The 24,658-nt window shown below is 46.6% G+C and overlaps 1 protein-coding gene across 4 annotated transcripts in view; it reads right to left on the bottom strand.

The window, feature by feature from the left end:
- The window catches only part of LOC147121525 (syntaxin-binding protein 5), a 324,726-nt gene that overhangs the window by 245,776 nt on the left and 54,292 nt on the right, over positions 1-24,658 (bottom strand). For all 4 annotated transcript variants that reach the window (XM_085981855.1, XM_085981856.1, XM_085981857.1 and 1 more), the window contains exon 4: positions 23,269-23,369. In XM_085981855.1, coding sequence (XP_085837981.1) covers positions 23,269-23,369 — 101 coding nt within the window. The remainder of the gene's footprint in view (positions 1-23,268; positions 23,370-24,658) is intronic.

Raw genomic sequence — 24,658 nt, forward strand, 5'->3', positions numbered from 1 at the left:
GTAACAGACCATATCCCAAGTAAAGTGCAGTAATGAGAAATGATATTGGCTTAGAAGATCAAGACATAGAATCAGTTTGGGTGGAGATAAGAAATAATAAGGGTAAGAAGTCATTGGTGGGAGTGGTCTTCAGGCCCCCAAACAGTAGCCACACTGTAGGACAGAGTATAAATCAAGAAATAATAGAGGCTTGTAAGAAAGGTACGGCTATAATCTTGGGAGATTTTAATCTTCATATTGATTGGACAAAGCAAATTGGCAAAGGTAGACTTGAGGAAGAGTTCTTAGAATGTATAAGGGATGGTTTCTTGGAACAATATGTTGTGGAACCAACCAGGAAGACTATTTTTGATCTGGTAATGTGTAACGAGGCTGGATGAATTAATGATCTCGAAGTGAAGAATCCTCTTGGGAAGAGTGATCATAACGTGGTAGAATTTCAAATTCAGTTTGAGGGTGAGAAAGCTAGGTCTCAAACTAGTCCTGAACTTAAATAAAGGTAATTACAAAGGTATGAAGGCAGACTTGGTTAAAGTGGACTGGGAAAATATATTACAGGGTAAAACTGTAGAAAAGCAGTGGCAAACATTTAAGGAGATATTTCATAACTCTCAGCAAAGATGTATTCCAAAGAGAAAGAAAGACACTCAGAAGTGACGTAATAAAACTCACTACACAATTGGCTTGAGTATAAAGCAAGGCTTTAATCAACTTGTTTCAGAACATGGAGGTCTAGTTGTACTTCACTAGTTCCTGTCTTACAAAATATCCCTGGCAAGCTGGGCCCACGCCCGAGTATTTATACTCCTTGGGCGGCGCCACCAGCTGGCCGTCCAGCGTTATTTCATGAGTAGTTTCTGTATGATGATGAGATTTACAGCATTCTTCCTGGCTCAAAGATTTGGAAGTCAGACGACTTCCTCTTAACGAATTAGGCGGATCACGAATAGCCGCAGTCTTTTAGATCTTTGGTTATGGCTAGAAGGCACGTCTCCCCAGACCGTGTCTTGGTCCCTGGGCCGCTTGATCCGTACCGGTGGATCGACAGGGCCCGTGTTGCCCTGATCGACCAGAGGGAGGCTGGGGAGATCGTGACTCCGGGTGCGGGTCCCCACAGGCGCAGAGCTGCCTTCATCCTGTTTGATAGCCGAGGATTGACCAGCATCCTGGCCTCGGGTGGCCATCCCACAGGGAGCGCTCGGCTCCCCGAGTGGGTCCGGTGGGGCAGCCAGCAGATCTCTCGATGTCCCAGGTAGGGCGTCATCTTTGGGGGAGCACAGTGTCGGCGTCATCACCATGGGTCCCTCTATCAGTTGGGTCTTGGAACCAGCTGGACAGGAAGCCAGGTCCAGCAGCGAAACGGTGGACTCCCGGCCATCAGGGTACCACGCGTACGTGGGATTGACATCCGTGAGTTCTACCTTGTCGATGAGGGGATCGTTTTTAGAAGATCGGACGAATCTTCGGAGCAGCACGGGGCCGGGAGCTGCCAACCATGATGGAAGGGACATCCAATGGGTGGAGCGACGCTGGAAGCTGAAGAATCGCTCGTGAGGTGTGACATTGGTAGACGTAGAAAGGAGAGACCTGATGGAATGCAACACGTCAGGGAGCAGAGTTTCCCACTGCTGGTCTGGTAGGTTGCATGACCTCAGCGCAAGACGAACAGCATTCCAAATGATAGCGTTTTATCTCTCAACCTGTCCGTTACCGATGGGATGGTACGGTGTCGTTTTACTTGTGGCGATTCCCCGTTGGGAGAGATAACTTGAGTTCGCTTGACATGAAGGAGGGACCCCGATGAGAGTGGATGAAATTGGCCGTACCGCAAAGGGAAAAGACTTGATCACTGTGGAAGTAAGCATATTGGGACAGGGGAAAGCAAAGGGAAAGCGTGAATATTCGTCCACCATAGTACGTAAGTAGGTGTTTCGCGTTGAGGAAGGCAATGGCCCTTTAAAGTCAATGCTGAGTCGCAGCACAGCGTGTATGAGCGAGCCATCCGATGGACGGAAGAATTGCGGTTTTAATTCCGCACAAATTCTACAGGAGGAGCATGTTCTTCTCACATCTTCCGTAGGAAATGGGAGATTTTTAGATCGCACAAAGTGCAACATACGGGTAACACAGGATGGCATAAGTCAGTATGAAGATCCGCTAGAGTCGAAGTTAACATAGAAGAGCAGAATGCCCGCGTGAGGGCATCCGGGGCCACATTCTCTCTTCCGGGTCGATAATGTATGGTGTATCCAAAAGGTGGCCAATTCCATCCTCCAGAGTTGTATTTTGTTGTTCTTGATCTTAGTGCGTTTCCCGTTATCCAGCATAAAGGCCACGGAGCGCTGATCGGTTATAAGTGTGAAATGGCGACGAGCAAGAAAATGACTCCATTTACATACAGCTTTGATGATAGCCGTAGCCTCCTCGACAGGCGGATAATTGAGCTCGCTACCCTGCAAAGTTCTGGACAGAAATGCAACGGGTCGACCACCTTGATTCAAGATAGCAGAGATCGCCACATCCGATGCATCGCACTCGACCACAAAAGGAAGATTTTCATCAATGGAACGAAGCGTGGCTTTTTCCAGTTGTCGCTTGAGGAGGTTGAAAGCTGAAATAGCCGTTGCCTCCAATGGAAATGACTTTGCATGAAGCAGGGGCTGGATCTTGTCGGGGAAGTGAGGTATCCATTTCGCATAATAGGCGAACATGCCGAGTGCCTGGCGGAGAGCCGAGATTCGTAGGGGGAGACAGCTCCTGAAGCGGACGAAGTCGCACCGGATCCGGTTTGAGGACGCCATTGCCCACCCAGTAGCCAAGGATGTTGACTGATGGTACTGATTTTACAGATTTGGACTCATTTAAGGTTAAGTTGCGACGACGGAGATCGTCAAATTTCTGGAGGTTGGCATCATTCTCCTTCTGATCATGACCAGCAATGGTGGTATTATCCAGATATGGAAAAGTGTTCGTTAAGTTCTCCTGTTTGACTAGGCTATCCATTGCCCGTTCAAAGACGGCCACCCCATTGGTGACCCGAAATGGAAGGCGACAAAACTGGTAAAGCCGACCATTGGCCTCAAAGGCCGTATACTTTTTGTCAGAGTCCTTCAACGGCACTTGACGATATGCACTCTTTAAATCAAAAGTTGAAAATACCTTATAGTTGGCAAGGTTATTGACCATGTCATCGATGCATGGTAGTGGGTAGGCATCCAGGTCAGTATACTGGTTAATAGTTTGCGAGTAATTGATGCAAAGACGTTTCTTGTGTTGCTTCAGAGGATTTTCCCGCCAGGAAGATGAACATGGCTCAATGATACCGTCAGCTAGAAGGCGAGAGATTTCTGCCTCGCTAAAGGATCGATCATCTTGGCTGAAACGTAGTGATTTAGTGACTATGGGCTTACATCGGGGGGGAAAGATTGGCAAACAAGGAGGGCTCGTCGAGCGAAGCCGCCGAAAGCACACAAAACGGTACTTTGGAAATAGTAAGCTCCGGCTTTGACCCTTCAAACTCGAAAGTGAGTCTTTTGTGTTGTTTCTGGAAATCCTGTCCCAGGAGCACATCACTGCATAGGTTCTTGAGCACCCCGAGCCAGGTGGAGAAATAAGTGCGGCCATTGAGAATAAGGTCAACGAGACAAAAGCCGGAAGAATTGCTGGTCAGTGTCATCAAAGCCATTGCAATTTCCCTGTCAGAGGGCTAAATACGCAGTTTTAACTTACTGACAGCCCGCTCACTAATGAAGCTGTCAGAGCTGCATGAGTCGATTAGTGCACTCAATGTGTCCATTTACCAAAACCTTCGTGGCTGCATGGGACAGACTTTGGGGAAAAACAGCTGTGATGGGAGGAGGGGCAGTTTTACCCTTGACAGCTGTAACCGTAGTAGTGGTTCTTTGGGGAGGAGCAGTTTTATAGATTGTAGCTGCAAAACTAACAGAGGCTCTCGACCGGTATACCTTAGAAAAATGGCCTTTCTTGCTGCAATGATTGCAGGTTGCGTTACGAGGACAAAATTTCCTATAATGGAACACACCTCCACAGAAGAAACACTTCCTTCCAGATTGCCAAGATATTGCTAGGGCAGGGTCGTCATCAGTGTAGGTTTCTAGGGTAGGGTTGGATTGGAGTCGTTATCCATGAGGGCTTCCGCCCGAGGCCTATCGAAGGAGTCACTAAATTTGATAGCAGCAGCCCGTGCACGTGGTGAAAGATAGGTATCTGCATTCATCTTTGCTAAGTCCAGAGAACATGCCTGGTCATAGGCAGCCTGTAACTTGAGGGTTTTATTCTCCAACAGACGCTGACGTATGAAGGGAGACGCAATCTTATTAATAAAGGAATCACGAATTAACTCCTCCTGGTACTGCTCAGCTGTAACAGCTTTAAGATTACAATCCTTGCTGAGCCTGCAAAGTTTCTGAAGGAATTCGTCAAGTGATTCCCCGGGTTGTTGTCGAGTTGTGGCCAGTAGATGCCAAGCAAAAATTTCATTTGGGGACTTGACATATAGCTGCTGTAGTATTTGGATAGCGGTGTCATAGTCTACACAGTCTTCGATATAATCAAACACATGAGGGGATACATAATTAGCAAGCATTCGTAACTTATTAGGAACATTCTCACCACACTCAAGGAAGTTGCTAAAGGTACGATACAGGTAGACTGCCCTTTATCCGAACTTCCGAAAACCGAAACCCTCTAAAAACCGAAGTCAGCGTAAGTCGTGCGCGCGACATGACCAGAGTGGCGCACGACTTACGCTGAGCAGAGGGTCAGCGTAAGTCGTGCGCACGACCCCCCGCGGACCCCCGCCCCCGCGCCTTACGCTGAGCAGAGGGTCAGCGTAAGTCGTGCGCACGACCCCCCGCCGACCCACCTGACTCTCTTCCAAAGGCTCGAAAGCAACGAGAGCTCTGAGCCCGCGGCGGTGCCAGCCCCTGTTCCGACCGAGCACGACGACCTGTTGGTGGAAATGCGGAACTTCATTGCATTCCAGGCTAGCAGCGACGGACAAGCCACGACTGCGGACCCCGCCGCGGACCCCCGCCGACGCCGACCCCCCCGCGGACCCCCGCCGACCCCGACCCCCGCCGACCCCCCCGACCCCGACCCCCGCCCGACCCAGACCCCCGCCCGACCCCCGCCGACCCCGCTTCCGAAATCCGAAATTTTCCGAAAACCGAAACACGGCTGGTCCCGAGGTTTTCGGATAAAGGATAGTCTACCTGTACCAGTTTTTCCATACCTTAGCAGCTGTAAGTGAATTCGGGTCCAGGTCGTGACGGGCAGGTCTGAGTAGTTTCTCCATGATGGCTCGATTACTTGTCTGAGTTCCCTTCTACGGTTTGAGTCATAGCTGGCTGTTCCCGAAATCACCCAAACCGTGGAGTCGATATCAAGTTGATTAAATTGACGTAATAAAACTCACTACGCACTTGGTTTGAGTATAAAGCAAGGCTTTAATCAACTTGTTTCAGAACATGGAGGTCTAGTTGTACTTCACTAGTTCCTGTCTTACAAAATGTCCCTGGAAAGTTGGGCACACGCCCGAGTATTTATACTCCTTGGACGGCGCCACCAGCTGGCCCTCCAGCGTTATTTCATGAGTAGTTTCTTTGATCATGAGATTTATAACGAGAAGGATGAACCATCTGTGGCTAACTAGGGAAGTACAGGAGGGCATCAAATTGAAAACAGAAGCATACAACGTTGCGAAGAATAGTGGAAGGCCAGAGGATTGGGAAATTTTTAAAAACCAGGACGACTAAAAAAATGATAGCGAGAGAAGATAGCTTATGAGAGTAAGCTAGAAAGAATATAAGAACAGACAGTAAGAGCTTCTAACGGCATATAAAAAGGAAGAGAGTAGCAAAAGTAAACGTTGGTCCCCTAGAGGATGAATCTGGGGAATTAATAATGGGAAACAGGGAAATGGCGGAGACTTGGAACAAATATTTTGTATCGGTCTTCACGGTAGAAGACACTAAAAGCATCCCAATAATGGATAATCAAGGGGCAATTGGGGTGGGGGGGGGGGGGGGGGAGAACTTAAAACAATCACTATTGTGGTGTATGTGCCTTTAAGAGCCCCCTGTGTACTGTAATGCCGGTAATGGCCACTCGGGCTATATAAGCCTGTATATCGTCTTGTATCTGTTAGTTCACCTCCAGACTTAATTCAGTAAACACCTGTGAAACCTACTCCTGCCTTCCGTGTCTCTATTAACACACGGATACAACAGTGGCGACGAAGTGGAAACGGACTTACCTGCAATTCGGCAGCACCTCAAGAAGATCGATTCCTCAGACGAAAGTCAAAGAAAAGCAAGAAAAAAAAACAACTGTGGTTTCACCAGCTAGCCGAACTGGTGGCAGGTACTGCAATAATCCTTCCTGGGCGGCGGGCTGGGGCTCCATCGGCTGGCTCTGCAGCGGGGCCGAGCAGCGAAGGCGGAGGCAAACACAGACAAAGGGGGGGGAGCACTCGGGAGACGGCCGGCGCTGCAAAGCAGGTCGGCGTTCGGACAAGCAGAGGGAGGGAAAAGTCCCAGAGTGTCCGGCGGGAACGAGTCTCCATCTGTAAATAAAAACCGCGGAAAACAGCGTTGTCAGCAGCAGCAGCGGCGGCGGGAAAGCGCGGGAGACGCCATTTTTTTTTTCCCCAAGATGCCCAAGGCTGGCAATATTAATGCTTTCGATAACGATAGAGAATTGGACCACATATGTGGAAAGAGTGGAGAAATATTGCACAGCAAATGAAATAAATGATAAAAAGGCATCGGTACTTCTAAATCTAATGGGCGCAAGGACATACGGGCTGTTACGAAACTTAATCACTCCAGCCAAACCGATGGACAAGAATTTTAAGGAGATTGTTGATACCCTACACTGCCAATTCGGGACAGGACTGGCAGATTCTCTACAAGACAAATTCGTCTGCGGTCTCCTAAGTGAAGGAACACAAAAAAAGCTACTTTCTGAGAAAGATTTGACACTGGACAAGGCTTTCAGTGTGGGCGTATCATACGAAGCAGCAGCAAGAGGAGCTGCAAAGATACAGCAAAAGCCACAGGACTTCGGCACCCATGAAATGACACGGGGTTTCGAGAGATGTTATCGCTGCGGCAGATCCACCCATGACCAGAGGGACTGCTGGTTCAAGGACAAAGCATGCAGGCAATGCGGAAAGATGGGACACATTACACGTGTATGCCGATCTGGAAACAAAAAATCCACTGACAGAAAAAAAATCAATAAAGTACAGAAAGGTACAAATGATGACGGACAGTAGCTCCGAAGACCAGAAGAGCGATAGCGACTCCGGAAACACGAGACTAAGCTCTCTCAAATTACATAATGTAATTGCCAAAGAAGATTACCAGACCATTTGGGTTACCCTCACGATAGTGGGGTCCCCAGTTAAAATGGAGTTAGATACAGGATCAGCTCTGACCATCATAAGTAGACGGGATTACGAGCGGCTATTTCCGCATATACCTTTGAAAGACACATCCATTATCTTGAAAACATATACGGGGCAGAAAGTATACCCCAAAGGGAAAATAAAGGTGCCTGTTGTATACAACGGCAAGGAAATACAAAAGTTGTATTTATACGTTCTGCAAGATGGTGGTCCACCGCTGTTGGGACGTGAATGGATCAGGAAGATACGTTTGGACTGGCACTCCATTCAGGCACTGACGGTGACCAGTAAGAAAAAAAGACATCATACCTGAACGATTAAAAGACATCTTGGCCAACGCCAAAGAAGTGTTCCAACAGGAACTAGGAACCTTGAAAGGCGTCACCGCCTCAATAAAAGTGGAAGATGCGGCAATTCCCAAGTTTTTTAAGGCAAGGCCGGTGCCATACGCAATTCGTCCAGCAGTCGAGGCAGAGCTGGAGAATTTGGAGAAGACAGGCATGTTATCCAAGATAGACTGGAGCGAGTGGGCAACACCCATCGTCCCGGTCATGAAGAAAACGTTAAATAATGATAAATCTGAAGAACAGAGAAAAATTCGCATCTGTGGGGACTTCAAGGTGACTGTAAACCCAGTCCTTCACACAGTACAGTATCCTCTTCAGAGGATAGAAGCTATTTTCGCCTCACTATCCGGAGGGAAACGTTTCACAAAAATTGACTTGGCACAGGCATATCTACAGATGGAGGTCGAGGAGGCCTCTAAAAAGTATCTCACAATAAACACACACAAAGGCCTGTACCAGTACAATCGACTGGTTTTCGGAATAGCATCAGCTCCAGCTATCTGGCAAAGAGCTATGGAACAAGTCCTGCAAGGGATTCCTGGGACTCAATGCTACCTAGACGACATCCTTGTAACAGGAGAAAACGACAACGAACACCATGCCAATTTGGAGAAGGTACTCACTAGGTTGAGAGAACAGGGCCTACGAGCAAACCGTCCCAAGTGCGAATTTTTCCAGAAACAAATATCATATTGTGGCCACATAATTAATGAAGAAGGGTTGCATAAGTCCCCTGAGAAAATTGAAGCGGTCATAAAAGCACCAGCACCTGAAAATGTCTCACAATTAAGGTCGTTCCTGGGATTGATAAATTGCTACCATAAATTTTTACCGAACTTGTCAACTGTTCTGCACCCTCTTAACAAACTGCTACAAATGGGAGTAATTTGGGAATGGAGCGAGGACTGTAAACGTGCCTTCCATAAATGTAAAGGCTTGATCACATCCAAGGAAGTTTTGGCTCATTACAACCCATCACTGCCAATCAGACTGGCGTGCAAGGCATCCCCTTACGGCGTAGGAGCGGCATTATCACATAGATTCCCTGATGGCTCAGAACGGCCGATAGCTTTAGCGTCACGCTCATTGAACTCAGCTGAGCGTAACTATGCCCAGATCGACAGGGAAGCACTCAGCCTGGTATGGGGAAGTGAAGAAATTCAACCATTACCTACACGGACAAAAATTTACCTTGTTGACTGACCATCAACCCCTCGTCTCCATATTCAGCCCTAAAAAGGGTGTTCCCATTATGACAGCGCAAAGGCTACAGAGGTGGTCCCTTTTCCTAGGGGCACACCAATATGGCATAGAATACAAAGGATCAAAACAGCATGGGAATGCCGACGGTTTATCGCGCCTACCGTTGCCAACAGTAGAAGAGGCACCTACAGTAGACCCAGTGGAAATGTTCCACTCAACCATAGTGGAATGTCTACCAGTAACAAATTCTGCCATTGAAAAGGAAACGAGAAATGACCAGGCTCTCTCACGAGTCTACGATTTAACGGTGAAGGGATGGCCAGCACATGGCGAACCACTGTTGCCAGCATTCTCGCAAAAAGAACAGCTGTCAGTGTGCCGAGGAACCTTGATGTGTGGATCCAGAGTGGTGATTCCACCCAAACTCCAGGATAAAGTGCTAAAGGAGCTTCACGAGGGGCATCTGGGTGGAGTGAAAATGAAGAACCTAGCCAGAGCGTTTGTGTGGTGGCCAGGTATCGATGGAGACATCGAAGAAATGACCAAGAGCTGCCTAGGATGCCAGAAGGTCCAAAACGCCCCACCACAAGCCCCTCTACATCCATGGGAGTGGCCCTCATCTCCATGGCAAAGGGTACACATCGACTTTGCTGGTCCATTTATGGACTCAATGTTCTTAATCGCGGTTGATGCACACTCCAAGTGGCCGGAGGTAATAAAGATGTCCTCCACCACCACGGAAAAAACCATCACAGTATTAAGGACCATATTTGCCAGGAATGGGCTGCCTGAACAGATCGGTTCTGATAATGGACCGCAATTTGTGTCCGAAGAATTCAGGAAGTTCTTAAAAAAACAATGGGGTTAAGCACTACACGTCCGCCCCATACCATCCCGCCACCAATGGATTGGCTGAAAGGTTTGTCCAGACCTTCAAGAAGGCCATAAAGGCCATGGGTAATGAAGACATAAAACTTCAGCACAAGGTGGATAACTTCTTGTTTGCATACAGGAATGCAACACATGTGGTTACAAACCAAACTCCCGCCGTGATGTTCTTCAATAGAAGCCTAAGATGCAGGCTGGATTTGATCAAGCCAAACATCAGAAGGGACGTGGAGAACCGGCAATTTCAAGACATGAATGAAAGGCCACCTAGAACCTTCCAGATAGGTCAACAAGTTTTGGCCCGGGACTACCGTACCGAGAAATGGCAGCCTGGAACTATTTGCACACGTCTAGGACCGCTGATGTATACCGTGGACATTGGAGAAAGCATAATAAGGCACCATGCTGACCAGATCATAGAGTCATCCGAAAAGGGACAACCTACACCACAACTCTATACGCCTAATGAAGTAGAGATACCCATAGTATCTACCTCCGATCCAGTGATACTGGAACCAGGTGAACCCGACACTGGCATTCAAGCCGAATCAGCCTTGCCAAAAGAACCTACTACACCACCAGAAACTACTACACCACCGAGGCGTTATCCGGACCGAGTCAGGAAGCCTCCAGAAAGACTGACTTATAATTGATTAACTGCAGCAATGTGTAGATTATTGTTCTTGTAATATGTTAATTAATGATTACTTAAAATATTATGTACTGGTTGTCTAAAAGGGGAGGAATTGTGGTGTATGTGCCTTTAAGAGCCCCCTGTGTACTGTAATGCCAGTAATGGCCACTCGGGCTATATAAGCCTGTATATCGCCTTGTATCTGTTAGTTCACCTCCAGACTTTGTTCAGTAAACACCTGTGAAACCTACTCCTGCCTTCCGTGTCTCTATTTACACACGGATACAACAACTATCACTGGAGAGAAAGTACTAGGCAAACTAATGGGACTAAAGGTGGACAAGTCCCCTGGACCCAATGGCCTGCATCCTAGAGTCTTAAAAGAGGTGGCTGCAGGGATAGTGGATGCATTGGTTGTAATCTAACAAAATTCCCTGGGTTCTGTAGAGGTCCCAGCGGACTGGAAAACCGCAAATGTAACGCCCCTATTTAAGAAAGGAAGGAGACAGAAACCAGGCAACTATCGACCAGTTGGCCTAACATCTGTCATTGGGAAAATGCTGGAGTCCATCATTAAGCAAGTGGTAGCAGGACATTTATAAAATCATAATAGTCAAGCAGAGTCAGCATGGTTTTATGAAAGAGAAATCATGTTTAACAAATTTTCTGGAGTTCCTTGAGGACGTAACAAGGAGCGTGGATAAAGGGGAACCAGTAGATGTCATGTATTTGGATTTCCAGAAGGCATTTGATAAGGTGCCACATAAAAGGTTACTACACAAGATAAGAGCTCACTGGGTTGGGGGTAATATATTCGCATGGATAGAAGATTGGCTAACTAACAGAAAACAGAGTCGGGACAAATGGGTCATTTTCAGTTTGCAAACTAACTAGTTGGGTGCCACAGGGATCAGTGCTGGGGCCTCAACTATTTACAATCTATATTAATGACTTGGATGAAGGGACCGAGTGTAATGTAGCTAAATTCGCTGATGATACAAAGATAGGTGGGAAAGCAAATTGTGTGGAGGATGCCAAGAATCTCCAAAGGGATATAGATAGGGTAAGTGACTGGGCAGGAATCTGGCAGATGGAGTTTAATGTGGGAAAATGCATAGGTTATCCACTTTGGTAGGAAAAATAAAGAAAATTATTTAAATGGGGAGAGATTACAAAATGCTGAGGTAGAGGGGGATCTGGGGGTCCTTGCACATGAATCACAATAAATTAGCATGCAGGTACAGCAAGTAATTAGGAAGGCAAATGAAGTGTTGGCCTTTATTGCAAAGGGAATGGAGTATAAAAGTAGGGAAGTCCTGTTACAATTGTACAGGTGAGACCACACCTGGAGTACTGCGTACAGTTTTGGTCTCCTTATTTAAGGAAGGATATACTTGCATTGGAGGCAGTTCAGAGAAGGTTCTTGAGGTTGCTTCTGGAGATGAAAGGGTTGTCTTACGAAAAAAGGTTAAGCAGGTTGGGCCTATGCTCATTGGAGTTTAGAAGAATGAGAGGGGATCTTATTGAAACATAAGATTTTGAAGGGACTTGACAGGGTAGATACTGAGAGGATGTTTCCCCTCGGAATCTAAAAAGGGGGCATAATTTCAGAATAAGGGGGCACCCATTTAAAACTGAAATGAGGAGGAATTTCTTCTCTGAGGGTCGTGAATCTTTGGAATTCTTTTCCCCGGACAGCTGTGGAGGCTGGGTCATTGAATGTATTTAAGGTAGAGATAGACAGATTTTTGAATGGTAAAGGAGTCAAGGGTTATGGGGAGCGGGCAGGTAAGTGGAGTTGAGGTCAAGATCAGATCAGCCATGATCTTATTGAATGGTGGAGCAGGCTCGAGGGGCCAAATGACCACCTCCTACGTCTTATCTTATGTAATCAACTGTATCCTGAGCATTGATCCCGAGTAACAGACCGTATCCCGCGCAGTGATCCTGAGTAACAGTCCGTATCCGAGTAACAGACCTTATCCCGAGCACTGATCAAGTAACAGACCGTATCCAGAGTAACATTCCATTATCCCGATCAGTGATCCCGAGTAATGGACCGTATCCCAAGCACTGGTCCCAAGTAACAGACCGTATCCCGAGTAACCGTCCGTATCCCAAGTACTGATCCCTAGTAACCGACCGTATCCCGAGTAACAGACCGTATCCCGAGTAACAGACCAAATCCCGATTACTGATTGCGAGTAACAGACCGTATCCCGAGCACTGATCCCCAGTAACCGACCGTATCCAGAGTACTGATCCTGAGTAACCAACCGTATCCCGAGTAACAGTCCGTATCCAGAGTACTGATCCCGAGTAACAGACCGTATCCCGAGCACTGATCCAGAGTAACAGACTGTATCGCAAACACGGTTCCCGAGTAACAGTCCGTATCCGAGCAGGGATCCCAAGTAACAAACTGGATCCCGAGCACTGATTCCGAGTAACAGACCATATCCCGATTACTGATCCCGAGTAACAGACCGGATCCAGAGTAACAGACCGTATCCCGAGCACTGATCCCGAGTAACAGACCGTATCCCGAGCACTGATCCCGAGTAACAATCCGTATCCCGAGCACTGATCCAGAGTAACAGATCGTATCCTGAACATTGATCCAGAGTAACAGACCATATCCCTAATACTGATCCCGAGTAACAGTCCGTATCCCGAGCACAGATCCCGAGTAACAGACCATATCCCTGATACTGATCCCGAGTAACAGTCCGTATCCCGAGTAGCCAACCGTATCCCGAGCACAGATCCCGAGTAACAGACCATATCCCTAATACTGATCCCGAGTAACAGTCCGTATCCCGAGTAACCAACCGTATCCCGAGCACAGATCCCGAGTAAAAGACCATATCCCGAGTACTGAATCCAAGTGACAGTCCGTATCCAGAGTACTGATCCCGACTAATAGACCGTGTCCCAAGTAACCGACTGTATCCCCAGCACTGATCCCGAGTAACAGCCCGAATCTCGAGCACTGATCCCGAGTAATAGACCGTATCCCGAGCATTTTTCCCCCGAGTAACAGACGAAATCCCGATTACTGATCCGAGTAACAGACCATATCCTGAGCACTGATCCCAGCAACAGTATGTATCCTGAGCACTGATCCCGAGTAACCGATCATATCCCAAGTAACAGTCCGTATACAAAGCACAGATCACGAGTAACAAATCATATCCCGAGTAAAAGACTGTATCCCGAGTACTGAATCCGAATGACAGGATATGGTTGTTGCTCCGGATACGTACTGAGTAACTGTCCGTGTCCCGAGTAATTGTCCGTGTCCCGAGTAACAGTCCATGTCCCGAGCACTGATCCTGAGGAACAGACGGAAGCCCGAGTTACAGCCCGCATCCCAAGCAGTGTTCCCAGGTTCGAGACCGCATTCCGAGCCGTGATCTCGGGTACCAGACCGCATCACGAGCAGTGATCTCGGGTACCAGACCGCATCCCGAGCACTGGTACCAAGGGGGGAATTTTTAATTGCATGAGCGAGTGGGTTTGGGAGCAGGTGGAGGGGTTAAAAGCGCTGAAATTGACAGCACGTCAGGCAGACTTTCACTAGTTTGGAGGTGACGTTCACTAGTTTGGAGATTTGTGTGTCTGATTTCCACTTTGCAGCTGTGATCTCTCAGATCAGTATGGGTGCCGCTTATGCTGTATTAGCTTGGACCTTAAATGAGGACCAAGATGACCAGCAGCATGAACAGCGTCAGGGAGAGGAGGAGCAGCAACAGCCTCCTCCTCACAGACCTGTCGCTCCACAGGAAAAAGGGGATGAGCAGAGAGGTGCAGCTCGCAAGAGGTGATGCCTGCAACACCAGGTGTACAGGCAGAGGATCAGCTTCCTGGACATGTTGGAACAGCAGCATCTCAGGAGGCTCAGGGTATTGAGTCAGGTGGTGGCAGACATTTGCAGCCTGCCAGAAGAAGACCTGCTGCCAAGTGGACCTCGTGGTCAAAATTTACCAGTGGCTATCAAAGTCACCACCACCCTCAACTTCTTCACTTCTGGCTCCTACCAGGGATCTGCTGGAGACATTTGCAGGATCTCACAGTCGGCCACCCTCCAAAGCATAACACAGGTGACTGATGCCATGTTTACCAGGGCAGGCAATTATGTACACACTGCCACTGATGATGCCAGTCAGAATGAGCGGGCACTTGGGTTTGTGGCTCCCGTTGGCTTCCCACAGGTGCAGGGCGCCATCAATTGCACCCATGTGGCAATTAAGGCACCCGCAGATCACCCAGGAGCGTTTGCCAACTGCAAGGGCTTCCACTCCATCAATGTACAGCTGGTGTACAACCACAAAAAGATAATTATGCAGGTGGGCTCAAGATTCCCAGGCAGCTGCCATGATGCTTTCATCCTGCACCAGTCCACCCTCCCTGATCTCTTCGCACCTTGAAGCAGACTTACTGGCTGGCTGCTTGGAGACGAGGGGTACCCACTGATGACACCCATGAGGAACCCAATCAATGAGGCCCAGGAGTACTACAATGGCAGCCATGTGACAACCAGATGCATGCTGAAGATGCTCTTCAGGTGTCTTGACAGATCTGGAGGTACTCTTCAATGCACAGTCAGGGTCTCCAGAATGGTTGTTGTGTGCAGCGCTCTGCACAACATTGCACAGCAGCGAGGTTTGGACCTTCAGGAGGAGCAAGGCAGAGCCTCTAGGGGGGTGGAGGAGGAACGTGATGCGGCCAATGCACCAGCAGCGGCACGCATCGATTGATGCACGGGATGCCCTCATAACGACGATGTTGGGTCCCACCAGTGCACCCATCTGGTAGCCATATACTAAACCCACATCCCCCCAACCCCCCCCCCCCCCCCCCAACCACCGCCCCCCCCCCCCCCCCCCCTCAACCCACCTTCCACCAAAACAAAGCAGTCCTACAAACAACCAAGCATCCCTTTCACAGCCACCCATTGCTCGGTGTTAAGTTTTGTCGAACCATTCATCACAAGTGAGAAGGCCACTTGCCAGGCAGTAGCCAAAAATGATCAAGGCGGGAAAGTGGTGTAAACAAATAATATTTATGTGGCTCAAAAATGAAACAGAAACTTAATCTAACATTGTGTAACCTACCCTTGTGCAACTACGATCCTTTACTCTTCCTCTTTTTAGCACTACTACGTGGTGCAACCCCTGTGGCTTCAGCAGAAGTAGAGGCAGGCTGCTCAGATCCCTGCTCTGACTGCTGAGATGCTCTTGGTTGGCATTCTCTGGATTTTGGAGCCTGTGAGGGCCCCGTCAAAGACTGCTCCACCTGCACCTGTGCAGGGGCAGACTCGGCCATCGGGACACTGGGTAGTATGTGGGGTACTGACTGGAGGGTCGGGCAATGGGTGAGAAGTGGAAGCGCTTTGAGTCGAATCGCCACTTCCCTGGCCCACCTGCATTTCCCTGCTAGCCATGAGCTGGAGAGCGCTTGCTGATCAGTGGGGCCATGGCTAGTGTTTCATCAGTCCTATTTAAAGTGACATTCATAGCGTGCAAGCCATTGACAAAGGCCAGCATGCACTCGTTTGATAGCCGCGTTTGATGTTCCATGCATGTGGCCAGTCTTTCCATGGACGAAGACATCAACTAAAGGGTACAATTCTAAAGATGGGGAGGGTTTAAGCTAAAATGGCAGGGGGTTGGGAACCTGTGCAGGGAAACAGAGGAAAGGGAAGCAAGGATAGAAGCGAAAGACAGGAAGGAGAAAAGCAAAAGTGGCAGTCAGAAAAATCAAGGGTGTAAATCAAACATGGCCACAGTAAATAATTCTAAAAGGTCTAAGAGTGTTTAAAAAAAAAAAGCTTGAAGGCTTTGTGTCTTAATGTGAGGAGCATTTGTAATAAGGTGGATGAATTAGCTGCGCAAATAGATGTAAACGGATATGATATAATTGGGATTACGGAGACATGGCTCCAGCATGATTAAGGCTGGGAATTCAACATCCAGGGGTATTCAATAATCAGGAAAGACAGGCAAAAAGGAAAAGGAGGTGGGGTAGAATTGCTGGTTAAAGTGGAGATTAACACAATAGTAAGGAAGGATATTGGCTCTGATGATGTTGAATCTGTATGGGTAGAGCTGAGAAATACCATGGGGCAGAAAACATTAGTGGGAGTTGTATACAGACCCCCCAAACAGTAATGCTGAGGTTGGGGATGGCATTAAACGGGAAATTAGAGACACGTGCAATAAGGGCACAGCAGTTATCATGGGTGACTTTAATCTACATCTAGATTGGGCTAACCAAATTAGTAACAATACTGTGGAGGAGGTATTCCTAGAGTGTATACGGGATGGTTTCCTGGACCAATATGTCGAGGAACCAACAATCAGGCCATCGAGACTGGGTGTTATGTAATGAGAAAGGATTCATTAGCAATCTTGTTGTGCGAGGCCCCTTGGGGAAGAGCGATCATAATATGAAGAATTCTTCATTAAGATGGAGAGTGAAGTAGTTGACTCAGAGACTAGGGTCCTGAATTTAAATAAAGGAAACTACGATGGTATGAGGCGCAAGTTGGGTAGGATTGATTGGGGAATGTCACTCAAGAGGTTGACGGTGGTTAGGCAATGGCAAACATTCAAAGATCGCATGGATGAACTACAGAATTTGTTCATCCCAGTTTGGCATAAAAATAAAACAAAAAAGGTGACTCAACCATGGCCAACAAGGGAAATTAGGGATAGCATAAGATCCAAGGAGAAGACATATAAATTGGCCAGAAAAAGCAATAAACCTCAGGATTGGGAGCAGTTTAGGATTCGACAAAGGAATTAATTAAGAGGGGGAAAAGAGATTATGAGTGCAAGCTTGCAGGGAACATAAAAACTGACTGTAAAAACTTGTATAGATATGTGAAGAGAAAAGGATTGGTGAAGTCAAGTGTAGGTCCCTTGCAGTCAGAATCAGGGGAATTTATAATGGGGAACAAAGAATTGGCCGACCAATTAAATACATATTTTGGTTCTGTCTTCACAAAGGAGGACACACATAACCTCCCAGATGTCAGGGAACAGAGGGTCTAATGAGAGTGAGGAACTGAAAGAAATCAGTATTTGTAGGGAAATGGTGTTGGGGAAATTGACAGGATTGAAGGCCGATAAATCCCCAGGGCCTGATAATCGACATCCTAGGGTACTTAAGGAAGTGGCCCTAGAAATAGTAGATGCATTGCTGATCACCTTCCAACATTCGATGGAATCTGGAACAGTACCCATGGATTGGAGGGTAGCTAATGTTACCCCACTATTCAAAAAAGGTGGTAGAGAGAAAACGGGGAATTACAGACCGGTAAGCCTGACATCGGTAGTGGGGAAAATGCTAGCGTCCATTATAAAAAATGTAATAGCAGAGCACTTGGAAAACAGTGACAGGATCAAACAAAGTCAACATGGATTTACAAAAGTAAATCGTGCTTGACTAATCTACTGGAATTTTTTGAGGATGTAACTAGTAAAATAGATATGGGAGAACCAGTGGATGTGGTGTATTTGGACTTTCAGAAGGCTTTCGATAAGGATGTTAAGTTAAGGCACATGGGATTGGGGGCATGGTACTGACTTGGATAGAGAACTGGTTGCCAGACAGAAAACAAAGAGTTGGAATAAACGGATCTTTTTCCAAGTGGCAGGCAGTGACTAGTGGGGTGCCGCAGGGATCGGTCCTTGGACCCCAGCTATTCACAATATATATTAATGATCTAGATGAGGGAACTAGATGTAATATCTCCAAGTTTGCAGACGACACAAAGCTGGGTGGCCGTGTGTGCTGTGAGGAGGATGCCAAGAAACTCCAGTATGATTTGGACAGGTTGGGTGATTGGGTAGAAGCATGGCAGATGCAATATAATGTGGATAAATGTGAGGTTATCCACTTTGGTGTCAAAAACAGGAAGGCAGATTATCTGCATGGCAATAGATTGGGAGAAGGGGAAGTGCAACGAGACCTGGGTGTCCTTGTGCACCAGTCGCTGAAGGTAAGCATGCAGGTGCAGCAGGTGGTTAAGGCGGCAAATGGTATATTGGCCTTTGTAGTGAGAGGGTTCGAGTACAGGAACAAGGATGTCTTGCTGCAGTTGTACAGGGCCTTGGTGAGACCACATTTTGAGTATTGTGCAGTTTTGGTCGCCTTATCTGAGGAAGGATGTTCTTGCCATGGAGGGAGTGCAGCGAAGATTCACCAGGCTGATACCTGGGATGGCAGGAATGACGTATGAGGAGAGATTGTGTCGATTGGGTTTATACTCGCTGGAGTTTAGAAGAATGAGAGGGGATCTCATTGAAACTTATAAAATTCTAACAGGACTAGACAGACTAGATGCAGGATGGATGTTCCCGATGGTCGGGGAGTCCAGGATAAGGGGTAAGCCATTTAGGACAGAGATGAGGAGGAATTTCTTCACCCAGAGAGTGGTGAACCTGTGGACTTCTCTGCCACAGAAGGCAGTAGAGGCCAATTCATTAAATATATTCAAGAAGGAGTTAGATATATTTCTTAAGGCTAAAGGGATCAAGGGATATGGAGAGAAGGCAGGGACAGGGTACTAAATTTGGATGATTAGCCATGATCTAATTGAATGGTGGAGCAGGCTCGAGGGCCGAATGGCCTACTCCTGTCTTCTATGTTTCTATGTAGATTGGTGAGGATGAGGTCAGGTAGGTTTTTCCCCTCGTGTTGGTTCTCGCGCCACCTGTCGCAGGCCCAGACTGGCAGCTATGTCCTTCAGGACTCGGCCAGCTTGGTCAGTAGTGGTGCTACCAAGCCACTCTTGGTGATGGACATGAAGTCCCCCACCCAGAGTACATTCTGTGCCCTTGCTACTCTCAGTGCTTTTTCCAAGTGGTGTTCAACATGGAGGAGTACTGATTCATCAGCTGAGGGAGGGCAGTAGGTGGTAATCAGCAGGAGGTTTCCTTCCCCATGCTTGACCTGAAGCCATGAGACTTCATGGGGTCGGGAGTCAAAGTTAAGGACTCCCAGGCCCACTCCTTCCCAACGTATACGAATGTACCGCCACCACTGGTGGGTCTGTCCTGCCGGTGGGACAGGACATACCCAGGGATGGTGATGGAGGAGTTTGGGACTTCAGTTTTACAACACAAACACTGGATCACCAACCTCTTTTCAACACCAATCTTGAATTTCCTTTGTCCCCTCTACTTTTTTCTATATATTTTTAATTTTAAGCTTGTTCTTGATGCTCTTACTTCAAAAGTTGCTAATAGGGGGAGGACCAGAGAAAATGGCAGACTACCGGGTACTATCAGGGGAGCACCACGTAATAGTGCCAGGTACCTGGGTGCTAAAGGGGAGCACTGGGGAAAGTGCCACACACCTAGCTACTAAAGGCACTTGTTATTACTTTTCCTGATAAACATAGATCATATGCACAGTAACAGTACGTAACCAGTCTCATTAACACTGTATACATTTTTTATTGGAAGGGTTTTGCTACGGTTTCTTCCAATCCACCCAGACATTTTTTTGAGTTGGAAAAGAATCAGCCTAAAAACTTTGTCTCATGGCAGCAGGATAGCTTTTCTACAGTCACACAATAATAAAAAAAGGGCACCAAAAAACACAGTTCAATACCGGTGGGTCAACAAAGATTGGGGGGGGGGGGGGGGGGGGGCGGGGAAAGAGAGAGAAAGCACGAGAGACAGACTGATTATTCCCACTGATTATGCTATCCAGGTCAGATTTTGACACCAGTTAACTGTATTAGTCACCACAGTCACAGAAACTGGGTTCCTCCCAGAATCCATTTTTAAACCAGTTACCTTAAATGACAGACATGACAAAGTAAAACACTGAAATGTCTGACATACAATTGTTACAAGTTTCATACTACAATGCATTGAACAAATGCCCTATAGTTTAGAAGACTGTTGGATAATAAACGCTCGCCCTTTATTGGAGTTACAGTGTAGAAGTACTCAGTCACCTCTTTCCACCCAGATGGAATTATTACATAGTACAGGAAACTTTGGTTTATCCGGAGGTTGTATGGCCGGAAACTTTGCTCTAACGGCAGAAATCAGCAGCCGTTTTAGTTAGTTTTTTTTTCTTCTCCTAGCATTCTGTTAACAGGCAGGCTCTGGAAAGCGTCTTTGTAGCTTCGCAACAGCTTCAGAGACGCTTCAAGGTACGGGCCGAGTGTTTACGAGCTGTTGCTGAGCAACAGTGTTTGTTGTCAAATACGGAGATTTTCATCTCCGTATGCTTCAACGTTGACTTTGCATGTCCGTCACTTTTGATAGACCGGCAACACGCCGGTGCCGGATATCAGAACTTTTCCTGTATGACAGAGTGCTTACAGCACAGAAACAGGCCATTCAGCCCAATAGGTCTATGCCGGTGTTTATGCTCCACATGAGCCTCCTCCCACCCTTTTCAGCTAACCCCATCAACATATCTTTCTATTCCTTTCTCCCTCATGTACTTATCTAGCTTCCCCTTAAAAGCATCTATGCTATTCGCCTCAACTATGCCATGTGGTAGCAAGTTCCACAGTCCAACCACACTGAGTAAAGAAATTTCTCCTGAATTCCTTATTGGATTTATTAGTGACTCTCTCATATTTATGGCCCCTACTTTTGGACTCCCCCACAAGTGAAAATGTCTTCTCTACCTCCCTTCATGATTTTAAAACCCTCTTTTAGGTCACCTCTCAGCCTTCTCTTTTCTAGAGAAAAGAGCCTCAGCTTGTTCAGTCTTTCCAGATAGTTATAACCTCGGTGTTTTTTTCCCTCCATCTCAAACATGCAGTTATTCCACAGTTTAAAGTGTACTTATTGAAATAGACCATAGTACACTGTGGGAAGCTGACCAATATGGGAGACACCAGCTGACAATAGCACTGCTACAGGTTTGTCCATAAACTAAAAGCAAACCATCAACCAATGCAGGGCTCATAAACCACTCTGAGCAGAGTCAGACTATCCTTTGCAAACTGGACTGGCTCCGAAATAGGAAGCTATCTGGTTTACAGAAGGACAGAAATAACGGGGTGTGAAGTAATGTCCAAGGACAGCTACATTTACATCAAGACCTCAAATCCTAACGGTACATGTCAAAGATAAACAAAACCTATATAGGTCCACACTTATGCATCAAGTGGACTACCCTCACAGCTACATAAACCACAGCCAAAAGGATTTTTTTTTTTTTATAAAAAGGTTTGACATCATAACATCGAAGAATCTAACCAGCGCTCACTGAGATCGAACATTGTAGCAAATTTGCTCTGGGAAAGGCCTTTGGCTTCTCGGTCGGTGTTTCAATGTAAGTAACCAACTTCAAAGGCAGACTCGCGTGACACCAGATCTGCAGTTATGTAGCACAAATGTAATTTGAAGTCAAAACATTCTATCAAAGGTTACTCTCATCCAACATAACTGTGTATTCTCATCCGATATGTTCAGCTAACCACCCTTTCTCCGCTACCAACTTGTTTTCTGCTCTTCCAATTTGAGGAAAAAATATCAACATTTCAACTTTGGGGCTTCCCAATGCCTCTGAATTTAACTAATGAGTTGTTGAGTCATAACTTTGGGGCGAGGGGAAGCGAGAAAAACTGAGGGGAAAGGAATAAAACCTGAACTTTTAGTGAATAAATTATATGACAAGGTTTGAAAGGGTACGAAATGTGTGCAGGACTCCATGTAACAACATTTGTGTACAAATAACACATCCTCTGATACGGATGGGATTAACTCTAAATATTTATAGTGAATTCCCATCCTGCAAAACCAAAGAAACAGCAGTAAGAAATGTATCTGTGGGAAGGGAATGTTTGTGGTTCAGAGTGCATGGTTCAAGATTAGCTGCAGTCACTAATCTGTAGGCTGCATTGTTGCTGAAAGTATTCAAAAAGAGATGGGAAACCGATACAACCCAACCACATCTTCAGTTCTATGGCCTCCGGTGCTCACAATAATTCAACATCGTTGAATTGCAGACACCCTACCTTCCCGTATATGCTAGCTACAGTCCCACAAGAGAGATGGGGAGCTTTGCTTTGTTATTCTTTGCCCCCCAGTCCCAATGGAATAGACACCACCTGTGGCCAAGGGAGCCAGCTGCTTCCAGTGCCACTCAGACGTTTGTCCCGCGGCACGCAAGTGTAGCCTGGGGATGACTTTCCCTCCCAATTCTGCCTCCTCTCCCTTTGAGAAGCTGTACTACTCCTGTTTATCTTGGACAAGGAGTGTTGGGCAAGATTCACAAGCTCCAGCTGGGAATGAGGTTTTGGACTAATTTAATGGCGATGCTTTAAAAAAGGTATTATACACTCGGATATTCAATCGTGCCTGTGCTGGCTCTTTGAAAGAGTTATCCAATTAGTCCCACTACCTTGCTCTTTCCCCATAGCCCTATAAAATTTTCCTTTTCAAGTATATATCCTATTCCCTTTGGAAAGTCACTATTGAATCTGTTTCCAGCACACTTTCAAGCAGTGCATTCCAGATCATAACAACTCGCTTTATGAAAACATTTCTCCTCATTTCCCCTCTGGTACTTTAACTAATTACCTTAAATCTGTGCCCTCTAGTTACCGACTTGCCTGCCAGTGAAAACAGTTTCATGAGGGAATAAACTGCATAATACCAACCTCCAACCATTGCAATAAACATTTAAATTGGTTTTCAATACCTATCCACTGTACATAATGAACACCACTACATTGAGTGCATCCCCAAAGAAGATTTTATCAGCAAGAATCACTCTACCTTTCTTTGTTGAATTTCAGAGAATGGAGTATGGCAGGCCTTTTCTGACGCAGATTCCAGAGATGTAAAGTATCATCCGCCAAGGCACTCACAAGGGCTCCCTGCAAGAGAGCAAAAATACATTATACCATTCAACAAATGACTCGGTACAAAGGCCAGGAGAAGACCATCAAGGTTGCCCTGTCCACCCGCCCTCTAACCTCACAAACTCCAGGGGAAGGGGGAAAAAAAAAAAGCACAGGATAAAAAAGTTACAGCCAATTTGGAAGAGACTCTGGAATTCCCTCTTGCAAGGTAATCGAGGGAGGCTCCAGTTGCCCACAGCTCCTCATAATCGAAACAAAGCAGCAACTTACCCCTGGAATCGGGAATGTCCTCTTCGCTCAAGTGGTCACATTCCCTTTTAAAAGGGCTGTGGTAACTCCATTTTTACAAGTCCCGGCAGTATCTCCCAGAGGGTGCTGGCATTTAACCTAACCACCAATAAAATTTGGATTTCTTAAAGTTTTCTAGTGCTGCCATCCCTCTCCGTTTCAAATAACCTATCTAACCAGACTGCACTCATTTAAAACCTTTAATCATATCCCTTCTGAGCCTGCTTCTCCAAAGTAAATAACTTGAATATATATTTTTTCCACATGGTCAAATTCTACCTCGAGAAAAAAACATAGGAAACACTCACTGAAACAGACGTTTGAACCGGGAGGATGTCTCTGGGAGAAGGAAGATGTCTACAAATTTGATGATCTAGTCATACTAGCTTTTTACTGCTGAAAAGAAGAATCAGTAAAAAGGTAACCATGAAACTATCGGATTGTTATAAAAACCCATCTGCTTCACCAATGTCCTTTAGGGAAGGAAATCTGCCGTCCTTACCTGGTCTGGCCTTTATGTGACTCCAGACCCACAGCAATGTGGTTGACTCTTATCTGCCCTCTGAAATGGCCTAGCAAGCCACTCAGCTGTAACAAACAGATACGAAACACAATGGCCCAGAAATTTGGGTCTCCACGGGTGAGTACGCACGGGGTACTCGCCCGTAAGTCCAATGGAAGTGCCGGTTTCCTGCATGCACTGCGCATGCGCAGGAAACCGGCACTTCCGTTCCCCTGAACGAAGGGGTTCAGAGGTCGAACGCCTGCACGGGAGAGGCTGCGCTTTATTTTTATTTTTTAATATATACAGGTTTTCCCGGGAGGGTAAGTCTGCAGAAGTTAGACATGTAAAAAGCAGGCGCAAGGCCTGCTTTTTACAAGGTAAGTGGTGAATTAATTAAAATTTAAACATTTTTTCCATAGGTTTATTATTTTTAAATACTTTAAAGAAAGGTAAGTTTATTTTTAGCCCCATTAGAATTTTTTTTAAAAATTTCAAAAATTTAAATTGTTTA

The sequence above is a fragment of the Somniosus microcephalus genome, chromosome 3 (genome assembly GCF_052327205.1).
Source record: "Somniosus microcephalus isolate GS21.2 chromosome 3, FLI_Smic_1.0, whole genome shotgun sequence".
Lineage (NCBI taxonomy): Eukaryota > Metazoa > Chordata > Chondrichthyes > Squaliformes > Somniosidae > Somniosus > Somniosus microcephalus.